This window comes from Medicago sativa, chromosome 2 (genome assembly GCF_051527215.1).
Source record: "Medicago sativa cultivar Bolivia chromosome 2, Bolivia_mono, whole genome shotgun sequence".
NCBI lineage: Eukaryota > Viridiplantae > Streptophyta > Magnoliopsida > Fabales > Fabaceae > Medicago > Medicago sativa.
In genome coordinates, this window is record NC_140750.1 from 8,138,089 (window position 1) to 8,162,803 (window position 24,715).

Consider the following 24,715-nt stretch of genomic DNA (forward strand, 5'->3'; position numbering starts at 1 on the left):
TAAATCAAGAAATTATTACATACAAAAATTAAATATTACAATTTTCAAATGCATTGTTTACACATATTTTTAATAATATTTAATGGTCTCGTTAACATTTCCTTTAAAATGATATATTGCACCAAAAAATAAGTTAAGTCCCGTTCAAAATCAAGTTGGACAAGCTTTCAATGCTTTTGTTATTTTATAGTTGTTGTTGACCTTTTTATTGGTGAAAAGTTTCTGTAGTGTGATATATATATCCAACATAAGATGAAATTTTATCTAAAAGTTCTGTTCCCACGTCATGAATCCAAAAATAAATAAATACACACGTAAGCCAACAAAAGGTTGTTTAGTCCAATATCTAATATGATCTGTACTTTCCAGTTTAAGACATTTATGGTTTTCCATAAATTGGTGTTGTGCTCCCTCGATTCTTCATTCACAACTCCCGCTTCAACAAAAAAAGCATACCAATATTCTTTGATATAATCGATTTCTTAGCTTTATCCTCACATATTCATTATTAAACATGGGTGATATTAGCAATGGAAATCTTGATGTGGTTATGAATGTAAACGATGATGCTACCAAAAAATGTGATGACACAACCATTGATGATCATGTTCCTCTTTTGCAAAAGGTGACTTTGTTTTTCATTCAAAAAATTAATTGTTGTTTATGGTTAATTAATTAGATCTTTTTGACTAAAAACATGTATGTGTTGCATTGATTGTTGAATATAGTTGGTAGCAGAAGTGGTGGGAACATTCTTCTTGATATTTGCTGGATGTGGTTCTGTGGTGGTGAACCTTAACAATGATAAAGTAGTGACACTTCCTGGAATTGCAATTGTTTGGGGACTTGTTGTTATGGTATTGGTCTATTCTGTTGGTCATATCTCTGGTGCTCATTTCAATCCCGCTGTCACCATTGCTCACACTACCACCGGAAGGTTTCCATTGAAGCAGGTAAATTACAAAACACAAGCACTATAATTCATATTAAGATAAACATAATTTTCTCTCTTAAGTTATTTGATCGGAGATGGTCAGAAGAACGGTGTCCGACCAGATTTTAGGTGGTTGAAATACCTGCAAAAGACACATTGGCGTTCAAGTCAGCATGAGAGCTAAGAGTTTAAAGTTTTGGGGTTAGAAGAACGTACCTAGGAGGACACGAAAAGTCCTCTTATATAAATTCTTAGAGTAATAGTTGGAGAGTTGTTGGTCGACGGTTACAGATGGCGGTGTTTGTAACCTTCTCACATTGTGCCTTTATTGCATGCGAGGAGGCGTTACAGACTTAGGAGAGAAGAACGTTTGCTCGATGTAGTAACAAAATGGGTGGTGTGAAGAGTATGGACCAAAGCAAGTTTCAACCTATGTGAAGAAGGAAATAGTTGGCGAGGACAACCGTTTGTGCAGTCCAAAATATTATTAATTTTTATTTAATTTTTTCTTGTAGGTACCAGCTTATATAATTGCTCAGGTCGCTGGCTCAACACTTGCAAGTGAAGCTCTCAAACTCATATTCAGTGGCAAGGAAAATCAATTTGCAGGAACACTTCCAGCTGGTTCGGACCATCAAGCTTTTGTGGTCGAATTTATTATCACTTTCTACCTTATGTTCGTCATTTCTGGAGTTGCCACTGATAATAGAGCGGTAATCTTTATAACAAAAATGCTTTTGGTTGATAATAGTATTTGATAATTATATTTCTATTGATCATTTTGATTAAGATAAAATTGTGACTCAAGTTAATTAACTATTTCTTTCAACAACAATAAAAAAGTTCATTGACTAGATGTATAAACATATTTTTAATGTTAAAATCACTTCAATAAATGTTAGCCTTAAATCAGTCCTGAGGCCCATTCTATAATTATTTAAAGGGATTTTCTAACCTATGCAACATTGCATAGGATAAGATGCAATAAATGTACTACTTTTTTCAACAAAAACCATCATATTAATTAATCTTTTCTTGAAAAATGATTCTTTTTCTCTATCATATTAACCATTCTATTTTTTTTTTATAACTTCATACTACAACAACAAAGATTACTTCTAGTAACAATAAAGATGAGCGTGTCAATTGCCCAAAATAACTTAACCAGATGACAATGTATTTTTAAGCTGCATGCTTATTTTTTTCTTCATCATTAGATAATTTTCCTTGCATTTGTTAATAGAAGTATTGTGTTTTAGTATTGATTTTTTGGGCTGTTGCTTATAAGGGCGTCATCAAAGAAGGCTAAAACACTTTATTCCATGTCTTATGTTGTTGTATTTGGCTCAGAAAATTGGCCAAAAGATCAATGTTGTATTTGATGACACCCTTTTTTTGAGAGAATTTGATGACACCCTTATAAGCAATGTTGTTGTATTTTCCTTACTCCCAGAAAATCAACGCTTAGTCATAAAGCTTATTTTTTTATCATTAGGAAGCGCAGAAAATTGGAGACACCCTTATCTAAAAAAAAATGTTGTTGTATTTGATTAATGGATAATTTTCCTTGCATTTGTTATTAGAAGTAATTTTTATTGCTGTAGTATAAAGTTATAAAAAAAATAGAATAATTAATATGATAGAGAAAAAGAATCATTTTTCAAGAAAAGAATATTTAATATTATAGTTTATGTTGAAAAAAATGGTACATTTATTGCATCTTATCCTATGCAATGTTGCATAGGTTAGAAAACCTTTGTCTAAATAGTTTTTGTTTATTCATTTTATTTATTGCTTCAGATTGGTGAATTGGCCGGACTTGCAGTTGGATCTACCGTCATGCTAAATGTGTTGTTTGCGGGGTATAAATCTCAAAACCTTACCAAATATTATATCATAAAATGCATGCTTTGCACCAATATTATACATTTTTATTTAATAGGGTTAATATGTTACATGTTTTTGTGAGAACGGTTAAAATTAAATCTTACTTTTGAGTGAAAATATATTTGACAGACCCATCACAGGAGCATCAATGAATCCAGCACGAAGCTTAGGGCCAGCTATTGTGCACCATCAATATAGAGGAATATGGATATATATTGTGTCACCAATTCTAGGAGCTTTGGCTGGTACATGGGCATACACTTTCCTCAGAATCACTAATAAGCCAGTACGTGAGCTCACCAAGAGTTCTTCATTCCTTAAAGGTTCAGGAGGCAAGGGAGCTGAGTGATTATAAATGAAAGCAAATTCATATGTATTCTTTTTAATATCAACTTGTATTAGGGTCCAGGTGTGACAAATAACCCAACTAATGGAAATACGAAGTTTCTTCTTATTTTTGTCTCAACCTTGATATTTGTTTTTAATTAAACTAGAGTTGTTATAAAACACTTACAAACACGGGACACAACATAGACACTGATACTGACACGGGTATAATAATTTGAGAAAATGACATAATACAAAGACAAATATTGAGAAAATGACATTATTTACAGTTCTATGTGTGTGTCTATCAGGGCCGTCCCTGTGAAATTGGAGACCCGGCTCTCTTATTATTAATAGGCCCCTAAAAAATACAATTTTTTTAAAAGAAAAAAACATAATGTTTTATTTATTTATTTATTTTTAGAATAATTATAATGTTTGTTGTTATAGCTTTGCGAAAGAAGTGAATTGAATTGGAAGGAGAAGAGAAAGTATATGACATATAGACCTCAAATCCATTAAAATTATGCCCAAAAGAGATAAAAGAATAAATACAATTAAAAAAAATGCCATTTGCCATATATGGGAGTTGAACCGCAGACAAAAAAGCACAACACGAACCATAGTTAACTGCTGGGCCACAACATTTGGTTTGTGAACATTTCTATGCTATGCCTATATATTAAAACTTCAATGCGTTATATATTAAAAAAAAAAAATATTTTTGGCCCCAAAATTGGGGAGGCCCAGCTCTGTAGAGCTGTTTGCACCTCCCCAGGGCCAGCCATGTGTCTATATATACATATCAGAATCGTTCACAACGTTTTGCAGCGTTTCTATTCTCATTGATTCCCTCCACGGGAGGTAATTCTATTTGACGTGTCAAACGCTAAGTGTGAGTGCCTCCTCCCATTCTTATCTTTTCCTTCATTTCTCACCAACCAATTATTATAATTTTAACATGAATCAGCAGTAACAAATACAATTCGTTACAATTGATTTAAAGTTACTAATATGATCGGAGATAGTAAATTAGGTTACATTTTTTTGTTTGGTGATTGGGTCTTGAAAGTCCAAGATTTGGCAAAAGAAGGATGCGATAAAGAGATGGATCTTTATACAGGGTCTCTGATGGATCCAGACATCTATCGAACAGGGGGTTAGGAATATTTTTAATACTAAATAATAGCACATCTCTACGTTTTCTGTTTTTGTCCATTACTCCTCCCATATCCTCTCCTCATTCCATGATATCCTCACATGAAGAACAATGACACAGATAATTTATGAATAGTTGATAAACACCAAGTGACGTAACCCAAAATATAAAAATCGTAGTCAACTCATATTTTTCCTTCCAATAAGGATACGCGAGGAATCAAATGCTAGAACATTATTAGTAATTTTATAATCATTTGTTCAACACAAGATAAAGAAATGAAAATATGTGCATAATGTCATTTCCCCATTATATTATTTATTACTTCATATGCTTGGCTTGCACAATAAGAGTTGACCTTTATATATAATCAACAACTTGCAAAAAAAAAAAAAATTATAAAATATTTTAGAAGGTCGACACTATAGACACCCTAAGCTAATCTTTCACTTCATAAATACCCTTCATACAATTCTTGATTCTGCATTGATAACTTTCTGGAGTGCTAAACTTCAAAGAAAAGAATGGACACCACAAAGGAGTAAGTGTTCAAAATATATTCCATATTATGTTATATATGGATGTAATTAAGTCTCATTTAAACTCTAATTTATCTCTAATATTTACAGTCATCAAAATGTTGTTACCTTAGACGTTCATGCTGCCAAAGATTTGTTACATTCATCTGGTTACAATTATCTTGATGTGAGGTAATTAACAAAGGATTGAGATTCTCCAATTTCCTTCTTCATTTGTAATTTTCAACTGAATCCTAACTGAAGTCATTTTCTTTCTTTTGCTCCTTTTAATAGGTCAGTTGAGGAATTCAATAAAAGCCATGTTGAGAATGCTATTAATGTTCCCTATATGTTCAAAACAGAAGAAGGTAATATCTAATTGAATGACTGTATAGATCGTCTAGTCTTTGTTATACAATTAATATTACATCATGCATATAGTAATTTCTTAATCATATAGCATATATATTTGTAATGTAATGTATTCCAAATTTATCAACAGGACGGGTGAAAAATCCTGATTTTGTTAACCAAGTTGCAGCAATATGTAAGAGTGAGGATCACTTAGTTGTGGTAAGAACCTTTTAGTTTTCTAAAACATAAAACAATATGCAAGCATCTTAAAATAGGTTGATTTTTTTTTTATGTGTGACTATAATGGATTACAATTAATTCAGGCTTGCAATAGTGGAGGAAGATCAAGCCGAGCAAGCGTTGATCTCCATAACTCAGTAAGTCTATGACTATTATCAACCTCAAATTCTAAAAGAAATAGGATTATTTCTATCATCCTGATAAAACTCTTAATCTTTTCTGCAACACTAATTTTGTCTAAAGTCTAAAGCATATGTGATATGATGTGGTAAACGCAGGGATTTCAACATATTGTTAATATGGGGGGAGGCTATTCTGCATGGGTGGATGCTGGATTTGCAGGCGATGACAAGCCTGCAAACGAGCTCAAAACAGCTTGCAAGTTCCGTCCATAATTTTGTATGTATGGCTATGTATTTCTTTTCTACAAGTGAACAATGTGTTTTATGTAATATCTGAGTGCCTATCTTAGTCTTCTTTAATTTTATGAATATTGCCTAATTTAATTTTAAGTGAGGTCTAAGCTATCTTTGAGGGGGTTATATAGATCCAACCTCAGAGAGGTGGATAGCCTTAACCAAGGTGTGTAACAGAAAACCTGAAGGCTGTTCCATTCCCATCCCTGTCGGGGAGATGCCAACCATCTTTGAAAAATCTTGACTAATTTGCTCAATAATCAACGAAATTTGGTCATATAAGTAAATTTGTAAATTGTATCACAAGCTAATTTTTACTTCACTTGCAAATTTATTTACGTGGCTAAAATTTATTGATTGTTGGATAAATTCTTTAAAGGTAGGCTAAAAAAACCTTTTATTTTTTTAGCACGAAAATGTTAAAACTGTGTGTATCTTTCTGTGTAATAAATTGTATTCATATAAATGGAGCAGGGCCATGAATTTTTCTGTCCACAAGCATTTATAACATAGTTCTTCATTTTAGGTGCTTAAATAAGTTTCTCATGTATATATCTCACTGGTTTTATAATTTTTTAATAGTAATATTTAATAAACATTCACTCTATCTCATCCAGCGCCTAAAAAAATTACTAAATTTAATCCCTAAATAACTTGAAAACTGATGTTGACACATCTTGTTTGGCTGGAAAACACATGTAAAATACTAAAATGCCCTTCGGCAGTTAACTGCCGAGGAAGTCCAAAACCGGCTGCAGTTAACTACCGATGAAAACCTCGGCAGTTAACTGCCGATTCGATACTGCTACAAAACAGAACGAAGAACACACAACAATGGTATATAAATCCAAAACACAGTCAGAAATAATCAAAATCATCATGAATTGAAATGAGGGAAAAAAAACATAAATGAATCAAGAACACAATTTTCTAACCTTTGTTTCAAAATCGCTTTGAAATCTTGCAAGAGTAGATAGTAATGAAGGAAAGGGTTTGGAAGAGATACGGTGTTGTTTGGGAGCTGGTTTTTGGTTTGTACAGCCGGTGTGGTATGCTGGTTTCGCTGTTTAGGGGATGCTTGGCATTTTGGTTTTCTGCTTGGCCTAATTTGTTCAGGTTTCCTCGGCAGTTAACTGCAGAAGTTTTCCTAAGTAGTTAACTACCGAAGTTTTCCTAATTTGTTCAGGTTTCCTCGGCAGTTAACTGCACCTCTGTTTTTTTAATTCTTTTAATTCATCGGCAGTTAACTGCCGCGGGGGCATTTACGTCTTTTACTGGTGTTTCTCAGCCTTCTCATATGTGTCAACAACAATTTTCAAATAACTTGATTAATATGCATTCAATCTATCTTGCTTATAAGAAACTGCATTAGAAACACCATTAGTGGTAGCCAATTTATTTTTTCACCATACTCTCTTCTCAAGTGTCTTATTGAGTTTCGAAAATACTCATGTTCGAATTATATAATCCAAACGTCTTTTTAGGGATTTTCGGATTATATAATCCAAAAACCTTAAAAATTCAAGGAATTTTTTCAGACTATATATAAAATTCCAAAATGTATTACAATGCCTGTGTCAGCGCAAAAACGAAACCTGTATTGTTTAGATGACACCTTTTTTTTGGTAAATTGAGGAATCGAGATTGAGTTAAACATGCATCAAAACAAATCATAAGAAAAATATTTAATGCAAGCATATTAAGAAACATGAACGAAACATAGATTAAAAAGTAGTTGACCTTTGGTTTTTTTGCCTCGCATGCATAGTAATCAAACAACTATATCAACAACTAGTAGCCAAGTGCATTATAAAGATTAAAAACAAACAAAAAAGATTAAAACTAAGAAAGTAAAAATATTTACAAGTTTTGTCTGGTTCACTAGACAAGTTCGGCTTGCCTTGCGAATTTAGCAGAACAGAGAAAAGTATTACATGTTCAGAAAAACTATAAACAAGCGAAACCAATGTAATTTGACGCAGTCCCCTGCAACGACACCATTTGATAAAGATGATTTAGTTTATCCTCGCACATCAGTAAGTATTATGCCGATTTTATCAAAAATAAATTATCGAACCACTAAGACTGTGCTTAGCTCGATTTCGCATGTATTGACAGAATTTCTAAACAAGTTTTATAAAAGTGTTTTGTTGATGTGATCAAATGTAAACTTACCAAGATCGAGAAAGTTGTGTTGGGATTAGATTTCAATAGGTTGGTTGTTTCAATGATGTATGGGCGGGGGGATAGTTATACATGAATATATACCTACCCGCCAACACATAATGAGATGCAGCTGAACCGGGAACAGGCTGTCCGCATCTCTCTGCTCTACTTGGTGGGCATCACGCTCTTTACGGACAAGACCACCACCTATGTCAATGTGATATACCTCAAGTTCTTCTATGACCTTGAGCTGGTCAACGATTATGCATGGAGAGCGGCTTCCCTTGCTCACTTGTATAAGGAGCTTAACAATGAATATTGTTATCAGACGAAGCACCTAGCTGGATACGGGGCATTGTTTCATGTTAATAATGAAATTATTATTTAGTTAATAGTTAAACATATTTTTTTGTGTTGTCTACTGATACACATATGTCAATGTTAATGCATGTTTGGATACTTCAGCACTTTCAGGAAGTTGGGGGTAGGGAATTTTGGGGTGGATACAGAGATACAAAGGGAATGGTCGTACGAGATACGAAGAGATTAAACCTGAATCGCATCATAGTTAGTGGAGTTCTCTTCTACTTGTGCCATGCGACTTGCGGCACACATCCGTTCAAGCGAATCAGTCTTTACCCAGGATTACTCAGATACGAACCTCGCATGGTTCGTTTTCTTCCGTTGCGTGTGTTGCATCAGTTTTTGTAATGTCATTTTGGTTTGTCCTTGTTGTCATAATGTGAACTCCTTGTTGTCATGAAAGAAAGATTTGTTAAAGATAGTTCAATTATAATAAGAAGACATTTGATACATAATTTGAACTACTTGTCCGCATATCATTAGTTATTGATGATTCTACTGCTTATTTTTTTTTTTCAATTAGTGGTTCTTATATAATCTATGATTTATTTAATTTTAGGTGGAAGACTTCGAATCACCAAACGGAGTACAACATTCTTTTGAGTCTAATCATTTACATCAGGTTGATCAAGAAACTTTCTCGCGAAGGACCATCTATAGATAATTAGTTAAATTTTTCTCGCGAAGGACCATCTATAGATAATTAGTTAAATTTTCATGTTAGGAACTCAAGAAACCTCTTTGTATCATTTGTTTATGTTTTTATTGAATCATTTTATATGAATGTAAAATTCATATTTTAGTTTGTGGTTTAGATTTTTGATCTGGAATTGGAGAGAGTATAATATTATATTGCATGTTTTAGGTATGGACTGCATAGACCGCATTAGAAACCACAGAACCACGACTGCTTTCATTAAGCGAGAGCGGATGCAGAAGGCTGTAGAAGAAGGGAGAGTGGACATGCGTAGGGGTAGGAACAATAGTACTGATAGATCTGGACCATCTTAGGGGCACGAGTTTGAGCCCCAACCTCAACAACACTATGTTGAGGAGGAGGATGATGATTCAAACAATTTTCATCCAATATAATCCTTCACCGTCTGAGTACTCTAATTAATCTCTACGTATTATATAATCCAAATCAGGAAAAATCATTAAGTGCAACTAAGAATGTTCGTTATTCAATAAAATTAAGGTGTTACATGTTTTTGTGAGAAATGTTAAACTTAAAACTTGTGAGTGAAAATATATTTGAGAGGCCAATCACCAGGAACATCATAATATTTAAGAAACCATATACAGATTATATAATCAGTATGCTATTTGTTTTCAATTAAAGTGGAGTTGTGATGCATAAATTTAAATGCTCTAACTAATGAAACCAAAATTTGAATTTTAGACATTATGGTCTAGATCAATCAACATTCCGGTCCCTGCCCCTACCCACTCTCCCTTCTGCTACAACCTTCTACATCCGCTCTCAGTTAATGGATGCAATCATGGTGGTTCTATAGTTTCTAATGTGGTCTATGTGGTCCATATCTAAAACATGCAAAATCACATATACATACAATTTATAAAAATTCACAAAGTAATCAAATTACATCATATACCGAAGCAGTGCGGGTTATATAATCCAAACCAGGAACAATCATTAAGTGCAACTAAGAATGTTAGTTATTGAATAAAATTAAGGTGTTGCATGTTTTTGTGAGAAATGTTAAACTTAAAACTTGTGAGTGAAAATATATTTGAGAGGCCAATCACATGAGCATCATAATATTTAATAAACCATTTATAGAAGAAGCAATTCGGATTATATAATCTATATGCTATTTGTTTTCAATTAAAGTGGAGTTGTTATGCATAAATTTTAATGAAACCAAAATTTGAATTTTAGACATTATGGTACCATGACTTGCCGTTGTTGTCATAATATTGTCAAATTCATGTGATACAAGGGGGTTAACTATATATTTTATTCCAACAAAGGAATTGTGTTGCTGTCGCATGATGAATGTCAACTCAACTTAAAATTTCAAATGTTTAAGAAAACTATATATCAACTCAAAGTAACTACTTCTCAAATAGTTTTTCTCATCAATTGTTTGTCAAATTCTTTTCTTGCGCCATTTTTCAGCTTCATATAAAAAATATATATGTAGTATATATTTATTTTTGTCAAAGATGGCTGATAATTCAGAAAGCAATGAAATTCATCATGAGGTAGTTTTAGATGTAAACAGTGATACCTCAGAAAACAATGAAGAGTCAGGCATCAAAGACTCTGTGCCCCTTCTCAAAAAGGTAACTTTTCTTTCCTTCTCTAGAAGGCATCCCTTAAGTTTTTAGTCTCTTTTTGGATCATTTAATTTCATTTATGTAGAGCTTGAAAATTTAATTTGAAATTACAAAAAAAAAATTGGTTTTGTTGGATATTGAATATAGTTGGTAGCAGAAGTGGTGGGAACATACATGATGATATTTGCAGGGTGTGCTGCTGTTATTGTGAATCTTAACAATGATCATGTAGTAACACTTCCTGGAATTGCATTTGCTTGGGGATTCACTGTTATGGTTTTGATTTACTCTGTTGGTCACATTTCTGGTGCTCATTTCAACCCTGCTGTTACCATTGCTTTTGCTTCCACTAGAAGATTTCCCTTCAAGCAAGTGAGTTGAAATACATCTTATGCAATATGCATTTGGTTATCTAAAATAAAATTGGAAGGAATCTTAATAAGGGTTAATTATGTTTCTAGTCCCTATAAAATAGCGACCTTGTAAGTTTAGTCCCTACTTAATTTTAATAGCATTTTTAGTCCCTAATTTTGTTTTTCTGCACTGAGTATTAGTCCCTACTCAATTCAAATTTGTTTAATTTATGCTTAAACTCTTAAATTTTTGAACAATTTTTTGCTGACATGTTTAGAACATTACTAAAAGTTCGTCCGCAAAAAATTATTGCAAAATTTGATTTCTACATCCAGATTTTATTACTTTTTATCTTTAACTTTTGTCGTTTTAAAAAATTCATATTTAATTCATTTCATGTCAGAAAATTCTAAATTTTAGTAAACGAACCTTTCATAGTGTTCTAATCTTGTCTCAAAAAAATCGTTCAAAAATTTAAGAGTTTAAGGATAATTAATCAAACTTTGTTTTAGCAGGGACTAAAATTATAAGTAATTTTTTTTTGAGCAATGCTATATCTCTAGAAAAATAACATCAAGAATTCTTCAAGAATAAAGAATAGCCAATCACAATGCACTATTTGCCACAATTCAAGGAGGTGTGGCTGAAAAATAGGAAGTGGACAAATAAATCATCCAATTAAAATTTGCCAACTATTTCTTGAAAAATTCTTGAAGATATTTTTCTTGAGAAGTAGCATTTTCCTTTTTTTTTATAGGGACTAAAAATGCTATTAAAATTAAGTAGGGACTAAACTTACAAGGTCGCTATTTTATAGGGACTAGAAATATAATTAACCCTCTTAATAATCAAAACATGCATGTGGATGATAAGTTGGACATACCATTAGTAATTACCCTAAAAGATAGCTTTAATCATCCACAAAATAATGACTCTATTAATAAATGCATCTTTTTCATTCTTCTGAACCAACTCATGTTAATTAAGGTTTCAGTTTCAACAACTAAATTGTCTTATATTATTGAATTTTCATTCATTTTAACTTTGTTGAAGGTACCAGCTTATATGATAGCTCAGGTCCTTGGATCCACATTAGCAAGTGGAACCCTCAGACTTATATTTAATGGTGAAGATGATCATTTTATTGGAACACTTCCAGCTGGTTCTAACTTGCAAGCTTTTGTAATCGAGTTCATATGCACTTTCTTCCTTATGTTTGTAATTACTGCAGTAGCCACCGATAATAGAGCGGTAATGTTTTCTACTCTTACTAAATAAATTGGTTTGCAACTATTGACTCTTATTTTTTATCAAACATTTTGATTATATTTGTTTAACAAATTGGGGTTGAACATTTTGATTAAATATTTTTTATTGGTTACTTAAACTGACCAACTTATGATTAAACTTATATAATGATATCTTTGGGAATAAACTAATTGGAAGAAATTCTTCAAAATAGCAGTGGTATGAATTTCATATTGTCATCAAATACTTAATGCATATTTTGAATACTTATTCGTATTTATATCTAATTTTTTACTTTATTCGTATTGAATCTATATAAAATGTTGTCATGTTGGTGTCATGTTGTACCCTGCAGTGCAGAGTGTCATCTATGTAGTCTGTTATTTGTTCCAACGACTTTTGGAATGAAATTGCTAGAAGTTTTCATACCCAAAAAAATAATATTAGAAGTTTACATTGCAACACCTACGCAATCACATGCCATGCGCATCAAAACATATAATAATTCAAATAATTTTAAATTGTTTCATGGATTTTGTTTATATATTTTTGTGAATTTTTTTCATTTTTTTTTTTTTTGCAGATTGGTGAATTAGCTGGACTTGCGATTGGGTCTACAATAATAATAGATATATTGTTTGCGGGGTATTAACTAATCTTAAAACCTAATTGAATATATTTTTTAGTGAAGTTTGTACACTTAGCGTGTGTTTGGAAGGGCTTCACTTTTTTCAAAACCACGGTGGCCCAAAAGCTCCACTTTGGAGCTTCATAAAATCACGGTAGGAATGCTTTGATAATCACGCCCACCGTGCTTTTGGGGCTGTAAACTCGGTACCAAACACACACATAATATATAACTCTTTTGTAGAGGTGTCAAATGGGCTGACCCGGCCCGGGCTCGAGAGGCCCGACTACATAAATGGGCCAGCCCGGCCCAGCCCATTTAAAATTGGGCTGCAGATTCTATGACCCGGCCCGGCTCGTTTATTTTTTACTTTTAAAATTTATTCACTTTTTTATGCACTTTTAATATATTAGTCACTCACCACTATTTTTTTGCTAAAACATGATTAGATGGACATAAAAGTGTAAATAATTTTTACATTAACATTGAATATTAAAGAAACTCTAGATTATTCATTCAATTAAATCAAATTAATAATTTATAAACTTTAAAATTTTAAAACTTTAAGCTAAATTCATTAATTTTTATTTATTTAAATATTTTTTATTAATAAATTTTAAAATAGTTGATAATTTTTTTCAAAAATATACTATTTTTTTAACAAAAATCAAATTAAATAGCAATAATGGGCCAGCCCGGCCCGGCCCAATTTTTTATGGGCTAAATGGGCTTGTGCCAAAAAAAACGAGTGTGTTTTTGGGCTAGTTCTTGAGGCCCGGCCCAAAATTTTGGGCTAATGGGCCGGCCCATTAGCCCAGCCCATTTTTGACAGCTCTACTCTTTTGGAAGCAAAAGCAGATTTATAACTTATGTGTGTGTGAAATTATATTTTACAGACCAATGACAGGAGCATCGATGAATCCAGCAAGGAGTTTAGGACCTGCTTTTTTATACCATAATTATACAGGATTATGGATATATTTGATTGCACCAATTCTAGGAGCTTTGCTAGGTACATGGACTTACAATTTCATCAGACAGACAAACAAGCCAACGTGCGATGAGCTCCCTAAGATTGAGCTCACCAAGATTGTCCCTTTCCTCAGAAGGAGCAGGTCGTAGCAGAGTAAAATGATTCCACAACAAATCCAAGTGTGCCCACAATTCCATCATGTATTAGGGTTTAAATGTTTTGATCTGGTTTGGATTGTCATATATATAACACTGAAATATACTTAGGAAAGTGAAATGAGCATATTCTTCTTATCATTCATCAATTTGTAAGAAATGTAGGACCTTTGTCCAGGAATAAAAGCATGTGTGTCCTTTCTCCTGAAGTCAAGGCTATCAAACCCCCTCTTAGCTCACACATTCTGAAATTCACAGCTAACATTTTTAGAGAAAGAAAGGTGGTGATATGAGTCTTCTAAATTCTAATTTTTGTTTGCTGAAGTGTTTGAAATCAACGGAACACCACGAGCCTTTTATTGTTTGCAAGGCCAGAGACCCTTTCCTACAATAGCCTCTCCATTGACTCCTTGTTAAGAGTCAATGGCTATTAATAAAAATAACAAATTGGTATCCTAATCATTTAAAATAATTGGTTCTTAGATTGTATTTTAACAAGGGTTTTGAACATCTTATGAAGGGAAAATGAAAGGATATGCAAATCACAGGTTGGAATGCTTTAGAAGAACCTAAAAGTAAAACATAATTTAACATGGTGGAATAAACATCGTTTTAGAGAGTTGGATAGAAATATTGATAAGCTCTCAACTCTCAAGGAGATAAGATCAAATGGATTTGAAAGTACAAAAAACTAGTTTGGGTGAAAGGAGAAGTTCGATTACGATAAAAAGCTCCATGGATCACTGACGAGAGTGAGACTAACTCCAAATATTTCCATGTTGTCACAAACATTAAGAATCAGTTTGTCGCACATCATAGACTAAAATAATTTCTTCATTGGCAAAGCAACAGTTTAGCTATATTTCATTTTCTCACAATATTACAATATAAATTAGTGAATCACATTATGCATCTCGTGGCATTAAAATTTACATTGTGATTACAAATGAAATTTGAGAGAGAAAGAGGGGGGAAAAAGAATGAGACATTAGGATTACTCACTAAACATATATATAGGTCACGTGTCAGAACATACAAGGTTAAACTGTTGGACAAAAACTTACTTCAATCACTGGAACAATGCCTGTGAAATCAGAAGTCTCAACTTTGTGCTGGAAGACTGTTCAAAGTTGCAGGACTGCGAGCAGATGCTACCCTTTGCCTTGTTCTTGGAATTATTACAGGCCTACAAAATACTAGAACAAAAATTAATTCTGTCAAGAATGTCATCATGGCGATCCATATAAATATGCTCAGCTTCCAATGCCAAATGATCCTTTTGAAAAAGGGAAGTTCAGACTCAACAACAAGAGATGCATCATATATTTCTGGAATGCCAGCACCAGGTTGATATTCTGGTCGTTGCTCAAGTGTCACTTTCAAGCACGAAGTAGGTATATTCCCTTCAACAAAACCTCTCATCTTGACATTCAGAATCTGGGTTTCGGATGTATAGCCGGTAATGAGTGGAGCAATCTTAAGGAAAGTCATGATTAGGTGGATAGGTTCGCTTCTGAATCTTAACATGGAAGGTTGACTCAAGCTTGCAATAGTTTTACCATTAGACAATAGAAAATCCACCCTGGCCTATAAAGAAACAAAGAAACCAGAGAAGAAACACAAAGTAAGAATCATGAAACTCTGAACTGCAATTATCATCAGCAGTTTAACTTCTACAAGACTCACAGTATGGTGCAAAATTACAAAGAAATGACAATTTCTACAGCATGCAAGAAGAGTATACTAGAAGAAATCATAAAAATTACCACAAAAAACATGTATCTCCTGTATTAATCGTGTGCAAGCATTACAATTCATAAAAATATGATAATGTGTATCACTAGAAATCAGTTTATACCCTAAACATTTAAATTTGTGTGAATCACTGTTTCAGTCCTTGATAGCGTAGTAGTCAAGCAAAATAGTCTTTCAAACTATTAAGATTTCAGAATGATTTCCTAAAACTAAAACATTTCAATCACATTAGCTATTTGGGTCGGTTGATTAAGTTCCTAAAATTGTCTCGAATGAACTATTGTTACCAAAGATTTTCAATTTGAGAAATTCATTTTAGAATATCACTAATTTCATGGATCAAGCTGTCAACTCCTACAATTGATGAGACTAAGACTAAGTTGATGATTCACTCCTTGAATTCAAAGAAGATGCTGAAGAAGTAAAATAACATAATGACGGTAAATGAAACTTTACTAAGAAATTCATGGCAATTCGGGAAGCAAAATTCTATTTAGTGAATGTTTGAAATGACGGTGTTTCTGACGAAATTAGTGTGTGATTTTATTGAGGCTCCAAAGTGTAGCTTTTGCCAAAATCATGAAGCACACCATGATTCCGCCAAACTCACCATCAATTCAACCATGCACACAACGAAATGAACCGGATAGAGATAAGCAATCACCTGAAAGACCCCAAGATTTCTGTTATATCCCGACTCCGGCACTCTCAACGAAACAATAACTTTCACTTTATGTCTAGAAGGTATAACCCTTTCACCCATCATCATCCCCTTCCCAACTTCAACACCATTCTCATAACCTTTCCCCTTAACAACACCATCACACGATATAATCGGAACATAAGCAACAGGACTAAGCTTAGTATAATCAAAATTCAAAACTTCCTTCATCCGAATCGGCTTCTCCACAAAACACTTCATCAAAATTCCACTAAACACAAATGAAGAAACCAACAAACCAACCAAAACACAACAAACATAAATTGACCACAATATTCCCCATCCAAACCTTAACATTAAACTCCAAATTGATTCATTTCCTTTATACAATTTCCTAACATATGGTTCAATATATCCAAACACAACACTCCAAATTCTCAACATACTCCCAAAGATAATATCTTTCCCCAATTTCCTTATCCCAAAAGGATCCATAAAGAATAAGCAACAACGAAACATGAATGATAACGGATAAGTTATAAACATGAAAATTAACTTAATTTGAAACTCTAATGCTTTAATTATCAATCCTGCTATCAATTCCAGAAAACTCGAAGATGAATCATCGAGTCGTGACACCGAGTCAACCGAATCGGAAGCTAACTCATCGTTTGTAGCTGTAGTTATTGTAGAATTTTCGTCGTTCTCTTCAATTGCGTGAATTGAAGGTAGTGAAGTGCTAGGATTTTTCTCGGTGAAATTTTCATCTTGTTTGAGATGCCTCCACCTTGGCTTATGACGGAAGCTTCTTCTTGAGGAATTAGGCGAATCAATATCGGTGCTGGAATCGGAGGTTTGGTTATTTCTGAGGCGAATTGATCGGCGGCGGAGTGTGGTGGCCGGAGAGGGTGATGGTGGGGTGGAATGTGAAAGAGTGGGATCGGAGGTGGAAGTTTCCGGTGGGTCCTCGGCGGAGCATTGGTGAAGTGCGTCAGAGAAAATGTCATCGTCTTCTTGTTCGTGAATTGATGGTAACGAGTCCATTTAGATTCTGAGTTTTGGACAAGAAGAGACAATAGATCTTTTTTCTAAAAAATATTATGAAAAATTGAAAAACAAAGATGACAAAAATTACCTATATCTTTCATAAAAAACACCTATACACGTGGAATGCATGGTTTTTTTTTTTTGAGTAAATTACATTTCCCTCCCCTCAAATATGCTTGAATTACACTTTCCTCTCCTCTTATGCTAAAATATACACTCCCCCTCCCCTCTTATTCAAAACATATTAAAAAACATTTCAATCCCCTCCCTTAAGAGAAGAATGAATTACATTCCCCTCCCCTCTTATGTTAAAATCTACACTTTACTCCCTCAATATTTTTTATTTTATTTTTTATAATCTACGAAAAAAATAATAATCTAACACACTTCGAAAAAAATAGTATTGCGGGTCTATTTTAATATAATAAAAAAATGAATACATATTTTTCGCTATTTTTTATTCACAATTTTATTAGCATGTAGTTTTAAACCCTATTATAAAATATGAAACAACCTAAAATAAAATTAAAATATGTGAAAAATTACTAATGACAATAAAACATGGTTATTTAAAAGTTAGTTTCTATACTCTAAATTATAAAATCAATAGCTAAATATTTAAATTTAATTATCAATGACATTTAAATTATGAAGAAATGAATTAATTTTGCTTAAATGGTGGTTCAAAATTAATATATATCATAAAAATATTTATTTATGTTAAAATATATTAAAGTGTAGTGCATAATTAATTATTAAGGGATGAGGTTGTAATTCAAGCATCTTATAAGGGATGGGGTTATAAATTTTACTTTTCAAGGGAAGGGAGTGTATATTTTAACATAAGAGGGGAGGGGAGTGTAATTCAAGCATCTTTGAGGGGAGGGGAGTGTAATTTACTCCTTTTTTTTCCTTCAAATAATAAATTAAAAATATACTTAGACCAAGTGTATGTTTGATATCACATATTACAAATAACAATGATCCATCGTTCCTTCAAAAAAAAAAAAAAATCCATCATGATTTTGCAAAAATTATAAAGTGTAGTTTTTAAAAAATCACGATGATTCAACGTTATTTTGACATACTCACTGTGATATCAAACATATATTAACCGTGTCTTCTAAGTTTAAACAATTTATAATGGTCTCTTAAAAATAATAATTAAAATTTTGACATACTCACTGTGATATCAAACATATATTAACCGTGTCTTCTAAGTTTAAACAATTTATAATGGTCTCTTAAAAATAATAATTAAAGAATGGTTGATACTTCGATATTTTGTGCATGTTAATCTAGTACTAGTATTTTGCGTTGCAAGTTAGGGAACTTGTTGCCTTTGAATTGTATTCCTTGAGCTTGACTCCAAGTTGTATGAATAATATTCTCTTTTTTACTTATTTTTTACGAAAGATGGATAATATTCTTGACTTGTGTTAAAAGAAGATATATAGGAATTTGGAATCATTATGTAAGAAGATCCTTTCTTTTTTCTCAAATTTTTAAGGTGAGTTCATCCAGAAATAAGCAAAAGTAGTTGTTCAAGTTGTTCATGCATTACTACAAATTTAGCTTCCTTTTTTTACCGAAGGCCAAGGCCAACGCATTTATCTAATCCTCATCCTTTTGCTAGTATTTGTTTTTGTATTGCTTAATTGGTTTTAAACAAAATGCATCCAAATCAGGGTTTTTCTGGCTTTTAAAAGAAGATAAATGTTAACTTGTGCCTAACTTATGCTCTTGGGACACAATGCTCTTGGGACACAAGTTTAGAAACTGTGCATTCAATTTAGTTATGTCATTGGTTGACAATCAGAAACAATATAACCATCTTTGGTTGACAATCAGTAACAATCCATATTTCTGCCATTTAAATTAACTGGTTTAGCATACATAACATCTATTAAACAAGTCAAGCAGTATGTTGAAAAAATTGATCCAACAGTTTCAGTTAAACAGTTACACTGCACCTGCTGCAGTTACTGTTCCGGTAACCTAATCCCACATCCTAGTTTCAAAATGTAGCTTAGTTTTGACCTTGCTTGTGTTCACATTCACAAGGGGCTACAAATCTAGGGTTAGTCTGTTAGTATTCCTTTTATGTAACGTGTTTTCTATGGTATTTTAAAAATACCTGAACATAAAATCCTGCAATATAATAATAGAATTAAAGTATACCAGGTAATATCAATGGAGACACCAAAGAAACTAAGTGCTAAGTTATACTTTCTTGACCTTTTCAGCTCGTCCAAAGAATACATCTGTATTCAAAATATAGTCTGAGAATAATCAGGAAACATGAATTGTACATAACAACTTGTCTCCTTAACGTGCTAGATTAACCATAAGTTCTAAAAAGACAACTCTAGAAGACAACAGTATCAAGCATCATTCCAAGAGTTTGAACGATGTTAGAAGACATCAAATTTGAGACATGCTCTTCGAGGTGCTTCTTGGCATCTTGTCTTCCAACATTTGCTATTGCAAGTTTCTCGGGTGTCAGCTCATCTTCCTCTTGAACAGCCTTGTTGTATTTGGTAGCTAAGCTTAGCATTTCCTACATTTCAAATTAATTGAGATCTATTAGTATCTAGGGACTGTTTTCAGCTTTATTTCCATAAGTTCTCCCTGAAAGCTTATGAAACTTATATGAAAATTGTTACTTTATTTTATATTTTGTTATAGAAATACTGAAATAGCTTATACATATGCACATATATTATAAGTGTTGAATGTTATAAGCGTCCGTTTTTAAATCTAAAAATCGGCATAAGAAAATTATGCAGCAAGTTTATTTGATTAATCAGATAGGCAACAACCCACATTACACGCTGCATCTTAAAATTACCTGAACAGTCTGTTCATTAGTTTTGGAATGTGTATCAAATCGCCTAAGTGTCAAGCCATCAGTCCATTTCTTTTTGTGAAGATTAAGCAGCATCTTCTCCTCGAGTTCATTCTTCCTGTAATTGATGGCTATGGAATAATAATGCCGGTTCAACCCATGGATCAATGCCTAAAGAGAGGTAATATGATACGTCAGAACTAGTAAAAAGAAGTCCAAAATAATACATCCAAAAAAATTGTATGAATATCGAAAAAGAAAAAAGTGTTTTGAGTTACGCACCTGAATGGATGGTTTATTCAGATGTCCCAGATTGGAAGTTGTCTGCCTTGGTTCTTGTCCAAGCATCATTGTCTGTGGATTGATCAATCGAAAAGCATCAATCACCACCTTTCCTTTAACACTTTGAATTGGATCCACAACTACAGCCACGGCTCTCTGATTCAAAGCCTCAAAACTCTGCAGTACACGAGCAATTTACTTGTATTAACCAGCAGCACCAACCAATAACTAATTAGAAACAAGTCATTCTAACTAACCACTAGACCTAAATGAAAACTTCGATCAACGTAATTCAAATTTTTGGTTTATAAAATAGCCATTAGTTGGCACTTGGCAGTGCATTTTTTTTTTTTTTTTTTGAATCGATGGCAGTGCATTTCATGACACTAATTTCAATTATCAAGACAATGGTTTGTTTCCACTGATAACAGAAAATATTTTATATTAAGATTAAGAGCTCCTTATTTGAGGGATCAGAGCAGGCTTCCATGCTTAAAAAATATTGACTTTCTAAGAAATCAGGATGAAATCTAAGATTTTCATTCATTAAATGGCCCCGACAAAATCTAACAGTTATGAACCTAAAATCCCTTTAAAAACAAGATTACAACTGCAATGGACCGGCATAACTTGCATGGGTGATTTAATCCTTAAATTAATCAAACTCATTTAAGAGTACTCTATCAGATAAGCTGCCACAGAGAATACTTTGCACGCTGTTTGGATTGGGATTGTGTGCAGTGTGACTGAACCACACCTTGGTGATCCAGATTTCAATGCCGATTTTATTTTTTTAAAAGCTGTTGAAATTTGGTGCCTAATTCATCCTTACAAAACTGGCTTGTAAGGTGAGGAGTGTGTCCTATCTATCCGATGTGGGGCTAAATCCACCCCCTCAAAGGCAACACAATGAAGGTGTTGGAGGCTGCAATGAAGGCAAACCAAAGCCCGCAATTTAGGCGACTAGGGGAAGACCGCAGTTAAGGCGGAATTTCCAACAAAAGCCAAAATACCAAGTTTGAACTCTGGACCGTCTGATCTTGATTGGACGGTACATATGTGGTTGGCTGCATCCAGCCACAAGGTTGTGACTGCACGCAGCCCAGATCCGATCTTCTTGGGGAAACTAAGCATACAGTGCATACTATAGGCAGCAGTATATATCATAAGCGAGCAAACAACCTAAGTCACAGTGGCTATTATGATGAGACTGATAATAGGTTCATAAGTCAGAGTTGTTACGATATGAGGATTGGTATAGTGGGTTGGCAAAGTTGGGATGCTATATTGTTCTCTTTAATTTTCAGAAAGAAATCCATTAACTAATGTTCTTTCCACAAAACTTTTCCAAAAGAGAGTAAATTAGGAACCAAAAAGAGTGTTCAGCAAAATAAGAAACTTAAATCGAAAAACAGAAACATTTTAGAAGTTTATTCACGTCAAAGAGATTCACGGAAAGAAACCACTGAAAGTAAATTAATAACTTCCAAACCATGTCGTCAAAAATTATAATAATCACTAAAATCAAAACTATCTAGGTTCAACCGACACATAAATACTTTGGATTGGACAATGGTAGATGCAGAAACAAGACATAAAGGACCATAGTAGAACCTGCTGTGTATTGATGTCAACACCAGACAACCAACAGCCAAATCCAGGATGTGAATGATACCAGCCAACAACCATCTCTGGTCTGCAACACAATCAAGCAACAACTAACATGAATAACACAATTTTTGGATAAACAACTAAATTAATCCTTAGCCATATAAGTGCTTATATATAAGCTATTTCTATAACAACAGATAAAATAAAGTCAAATTGTTTTCATAAGCTATCTTGAACATCGCAACTTATGCAAATAAGCTTAAAACTATTTATGAACGATGCCATGAACTATTTCCATAAGCTCAAACAAGTGTTATGTCAGTAGCTAAGTTCAAATAAGTCAATCCAAACGGACCTTAAATTCACAGATCTTAGCATAATTTCGAAAACAAAATACCTTCCAGTTTGTTTGAGCATATCAAGCATATTAGTCTGAAAAACATGATCAACAGCTTCAACACTAACACCAGTTCCACTCTGTGGCATTGCAAACACATCAACAACACGAACTGTATACTCATCCACAAATTCTCCCAGCATCAAACCCATAACCTCCATGGGTACACCAGCTCTGCCTATTATAGATAAAAAAAAAACACAAATTGATGAAACCCTACTTTTGAAAATGAAATACCCATGATTTAATTAAGTTAAAATTGAAACTTTATTATGATTAAAAAAACGAATTGACAAAACCCTAATTATGAAATTGGATAGCCCATGATTTGAATAGGTTAAAGATCGAAACTTTACCGTGTTTAAGCATCTTGAGAAGTGCGAGGGAGGAGATGTAGACTTGTTCGGATGAATCTAGGGTTGGGGAATCTGGAGGTGGATGACCTAGGGCTCCACCTGCACCTGCGAACATTCTTTGAAGCCTTTCCATGATGAATCGATGAATCTGTGTTGGGGTTTTGTTTTGGAATTAAAATTTGAAGATTTTTGAAGTTGAAGTCGATGGCGAAGTAAAGTGGGATTGAGAAATAAGAACTTTTGATACACTTTAATATTTCTATCTCTGATTCGGATCTTAAGGAAATACTCGCTAAATATAAATCCTTTTTAAATTATTAGATGCATTTATTTTTTTTTCAAAACATACTCTCAATTAATACTATGTGTCATGAAATAATTTAATACACATTCGAACAAAGAACAATTTTGTAATATTAACATACAAAACAGACACATTAATTACACTCACAATTTTTTTAAGAAATGTAAAAAAGGCAATGGCTGCTTACATTAAGGGACGTAGTAATTTACCAATCTTCCTATGATTTATTTGGTTAATTACTTTTTACTCTTTATTGATTTTTGAGATTTTTTTTATTTTTATTTTACCAAGTACCGTTTGTATAGCAATAAAATGCATATTTTTATTTAAACATTTTGGTGTCTGGTATTTTAAAAAAGATACAGAATCCTTAAAAAAGAATGTAAAAAAGGCAATGGCTGCTTACATTAAGGGACGTAGTAATTTACCAATCTTCCTATGATTTATTTGGTTAATTACTTTTTACTCTTTATTGATTTTTGAGATTTTTTTTATTTTTATTTTACCAAGTACCGTTTGTATAGCAATAAAATGCATATTTTTATTTAAACATTTTGGTGTCTGGTATTTTAAAAAAGATACAGAATCCTTAAAAAAGAATATAATTAACATTTGTTTTTGTAAATTCTTTAAAAAAAATTGTTTTTGTAAATTTTTATATCTAATTTAAATAAAATATTCATTTATTTATACCGATATATAAAGGGAATACATAATTTTGTGTTAGCTTTTTATCTTTCAATTATACTCATCACTTAAAAACTATTTTAGTTTCAATTTTAACCCTTAAAAACTATTTTAGTTTCAATTTTAACCCTTTTACTTTATTATTTAGATTATTATTTAAAAAAAAAAAAAAATTTTGTGGTGGCCAGGGTTCGAACTCCAGACCTTACATATATTATTTAAAATAGGAACAAAATCACTTCAATAAGAATTTAAATTATTAATTAAAAAATAATTAAATCCCATTAAAATAAGAGAAGGAACAATATTTGACATTCTTAAAAGAATTTATTTTAATTTTAAATATATCTGATCATAGTATTTGTCAATATTGATTAAACACATTATAAAAGCGGATAAAGAGACGCATTAGTTTTCATCTTTTCTTTAGCTTTAATAAAGGGGAGAGATGTATTTTAAATGTTAATTAAGGGTAAATGGAGACTATGGTCTTTGACTTTGCACCTGTTACAAAAGTTTCTGACTCACGATTAAATACAAAGTAACCGCTCGATGTAGGGACGGATCCAGAAATTTTGAAAAATGGGGGCACCAATTTTTTTTTTGAAGCATTAAATACATGACATTTCATGCATCCGTCCCGGACTAAGTCCACCTAAATCACTACATGCATGAGACCCTGACTGGATGTATACTTCCGTTATCAGTTTAATCTCTGACGTTAAAAACTTCTGCTAACTA

The 24,715-nt window shown here is 32.7% G+C and overlaps 5 protein-coding genes across 5 annotated transcripts; 3 read left to right on the forward strand and 2 right to left on the reverse strand.

Annotated features, from left to right (window-relative positions):
- The first annotated feature begins 374 nt into the window (after nt 1-374).
- Nucleotides 375-3,275, forward strand: LOC146944185 (aquaporin NIP1-2-like). The gene is made up of 5 exons (XM_085742575.1): nt 375-625; nt 729-953; nt 1,450-1,647; nt 2,735-2,796; nt 2,951-3,275. Exons 1-5 carry the CDS (start codon nt 515-517, stop codon nt 3,168-3,170), a joined length of 816 nt encoding a protein of 271 aa, XP_085598701.1. The 5' UTR covers nt 375-514; the 3' UTR covers nt 3,171-3,275.
- Nucleotides 3,276-4,712: 1,437 nt separating this feature from the next.
- On the forward strand, nt 4,713-9,166 carry LOC146944186 (protein HIGH ARSENIC CONTENT 1, mitochondrial-like). The gene is made up of 7 exons (XM_085742576.1): nt 4,713-4,848; nt 4,937-5,017; nt 5,120-5,193; nt 5,328-5,398; nt 5,503-5,556; nt 5,698-5,818; nt 8,924-9,166. The coding sequence occupies exons 1-6, from the start codon at nt 4,832-4,834 to the stop codon at nt 5,812-5,814; spliced, it is 414 nt and encodes a 137-aa protein (XP_085598702.1). The 5' UTR covers nt 4,713-4,831; the 3' UTR covers nt 5,815-5,818; nt 8,924-9,166.
- Nucleotides 9,167-10,369: 1,203 nt separating this feature from the next.
- On the forward strand, nt 10,370-14,235 carry LOC146944187 (nodulin-26-like). Its single transcript, XM_085742580.1, has 5 exons — nt 10,370-10,674; nt 10,816-11,040; nt 12,076-12,273; nt 12,854-12,915; nt 13,795-14,235. Exons 1-5 carry the CDS (start codon nt 10,555-10,557, stop codon nt 14,018-14,020), a joined length of 831 nt encoding a protein of 276 aa, XP_085598706.1. The 5' UTR covers nt 10,370-10,554; the 3' UTR covers nt 14,021-14,235.
- A 628-nt stretch (nt 14,236-14,863) lies between these two features.
- LOC146944188 (seipin-2-like) lies at nt 14,864-17,575 on the reverse strand. Its single transcript, XM_085742579.1, has 2 exons — nt 16,446-17,575; nt 14,864-15,613 (listed from the first exon to the last, which is right to left on the reverse strand). The coding sequence occupies exons 1-2, from the start codon at nt 17,484-17,486 to the stop codon at nt 15,128-15,130; spliced, it is 1,527 nt and encodes a 508-aa protein (XP_085598705.1). The 5' UTR covers nt 17,487-17,575; the 3' UTR covers nt 14,864-15,127.
- Nucleotides 17,576-19,701: 2,126 nt separating this feature from the next.
- Nucleotides 19,702-23,208, reverse strand: LOC146944189 (26S proteasome non-ATPase regulatory subunit 14 homolog). Its single transcript, XM_085742581.1, has 6 exons — nt 22,984-23,208; nt 22,628-22,805; nt 22,234-22,315; nt 20,620-20,796; nt 20,341-20,508; nt 19,702-20,049 (listed from the first exon to the last, which is right to left on the reverse strand). The coding sequence occupies exons 1-6, from the start codon at nt 23,114-23,116 to the stop codon at nt 19,858-19,860; spliced, it is 930 nt and encodes a 309-aa protein (XP_085598707.1). The 5' UTR covers nt 23,117-23,208; the 3' UTR covers nt 19,702-19,857.
- Nucleotides 23,209-24,715: the final 1,507 nt, after the last annotated feature.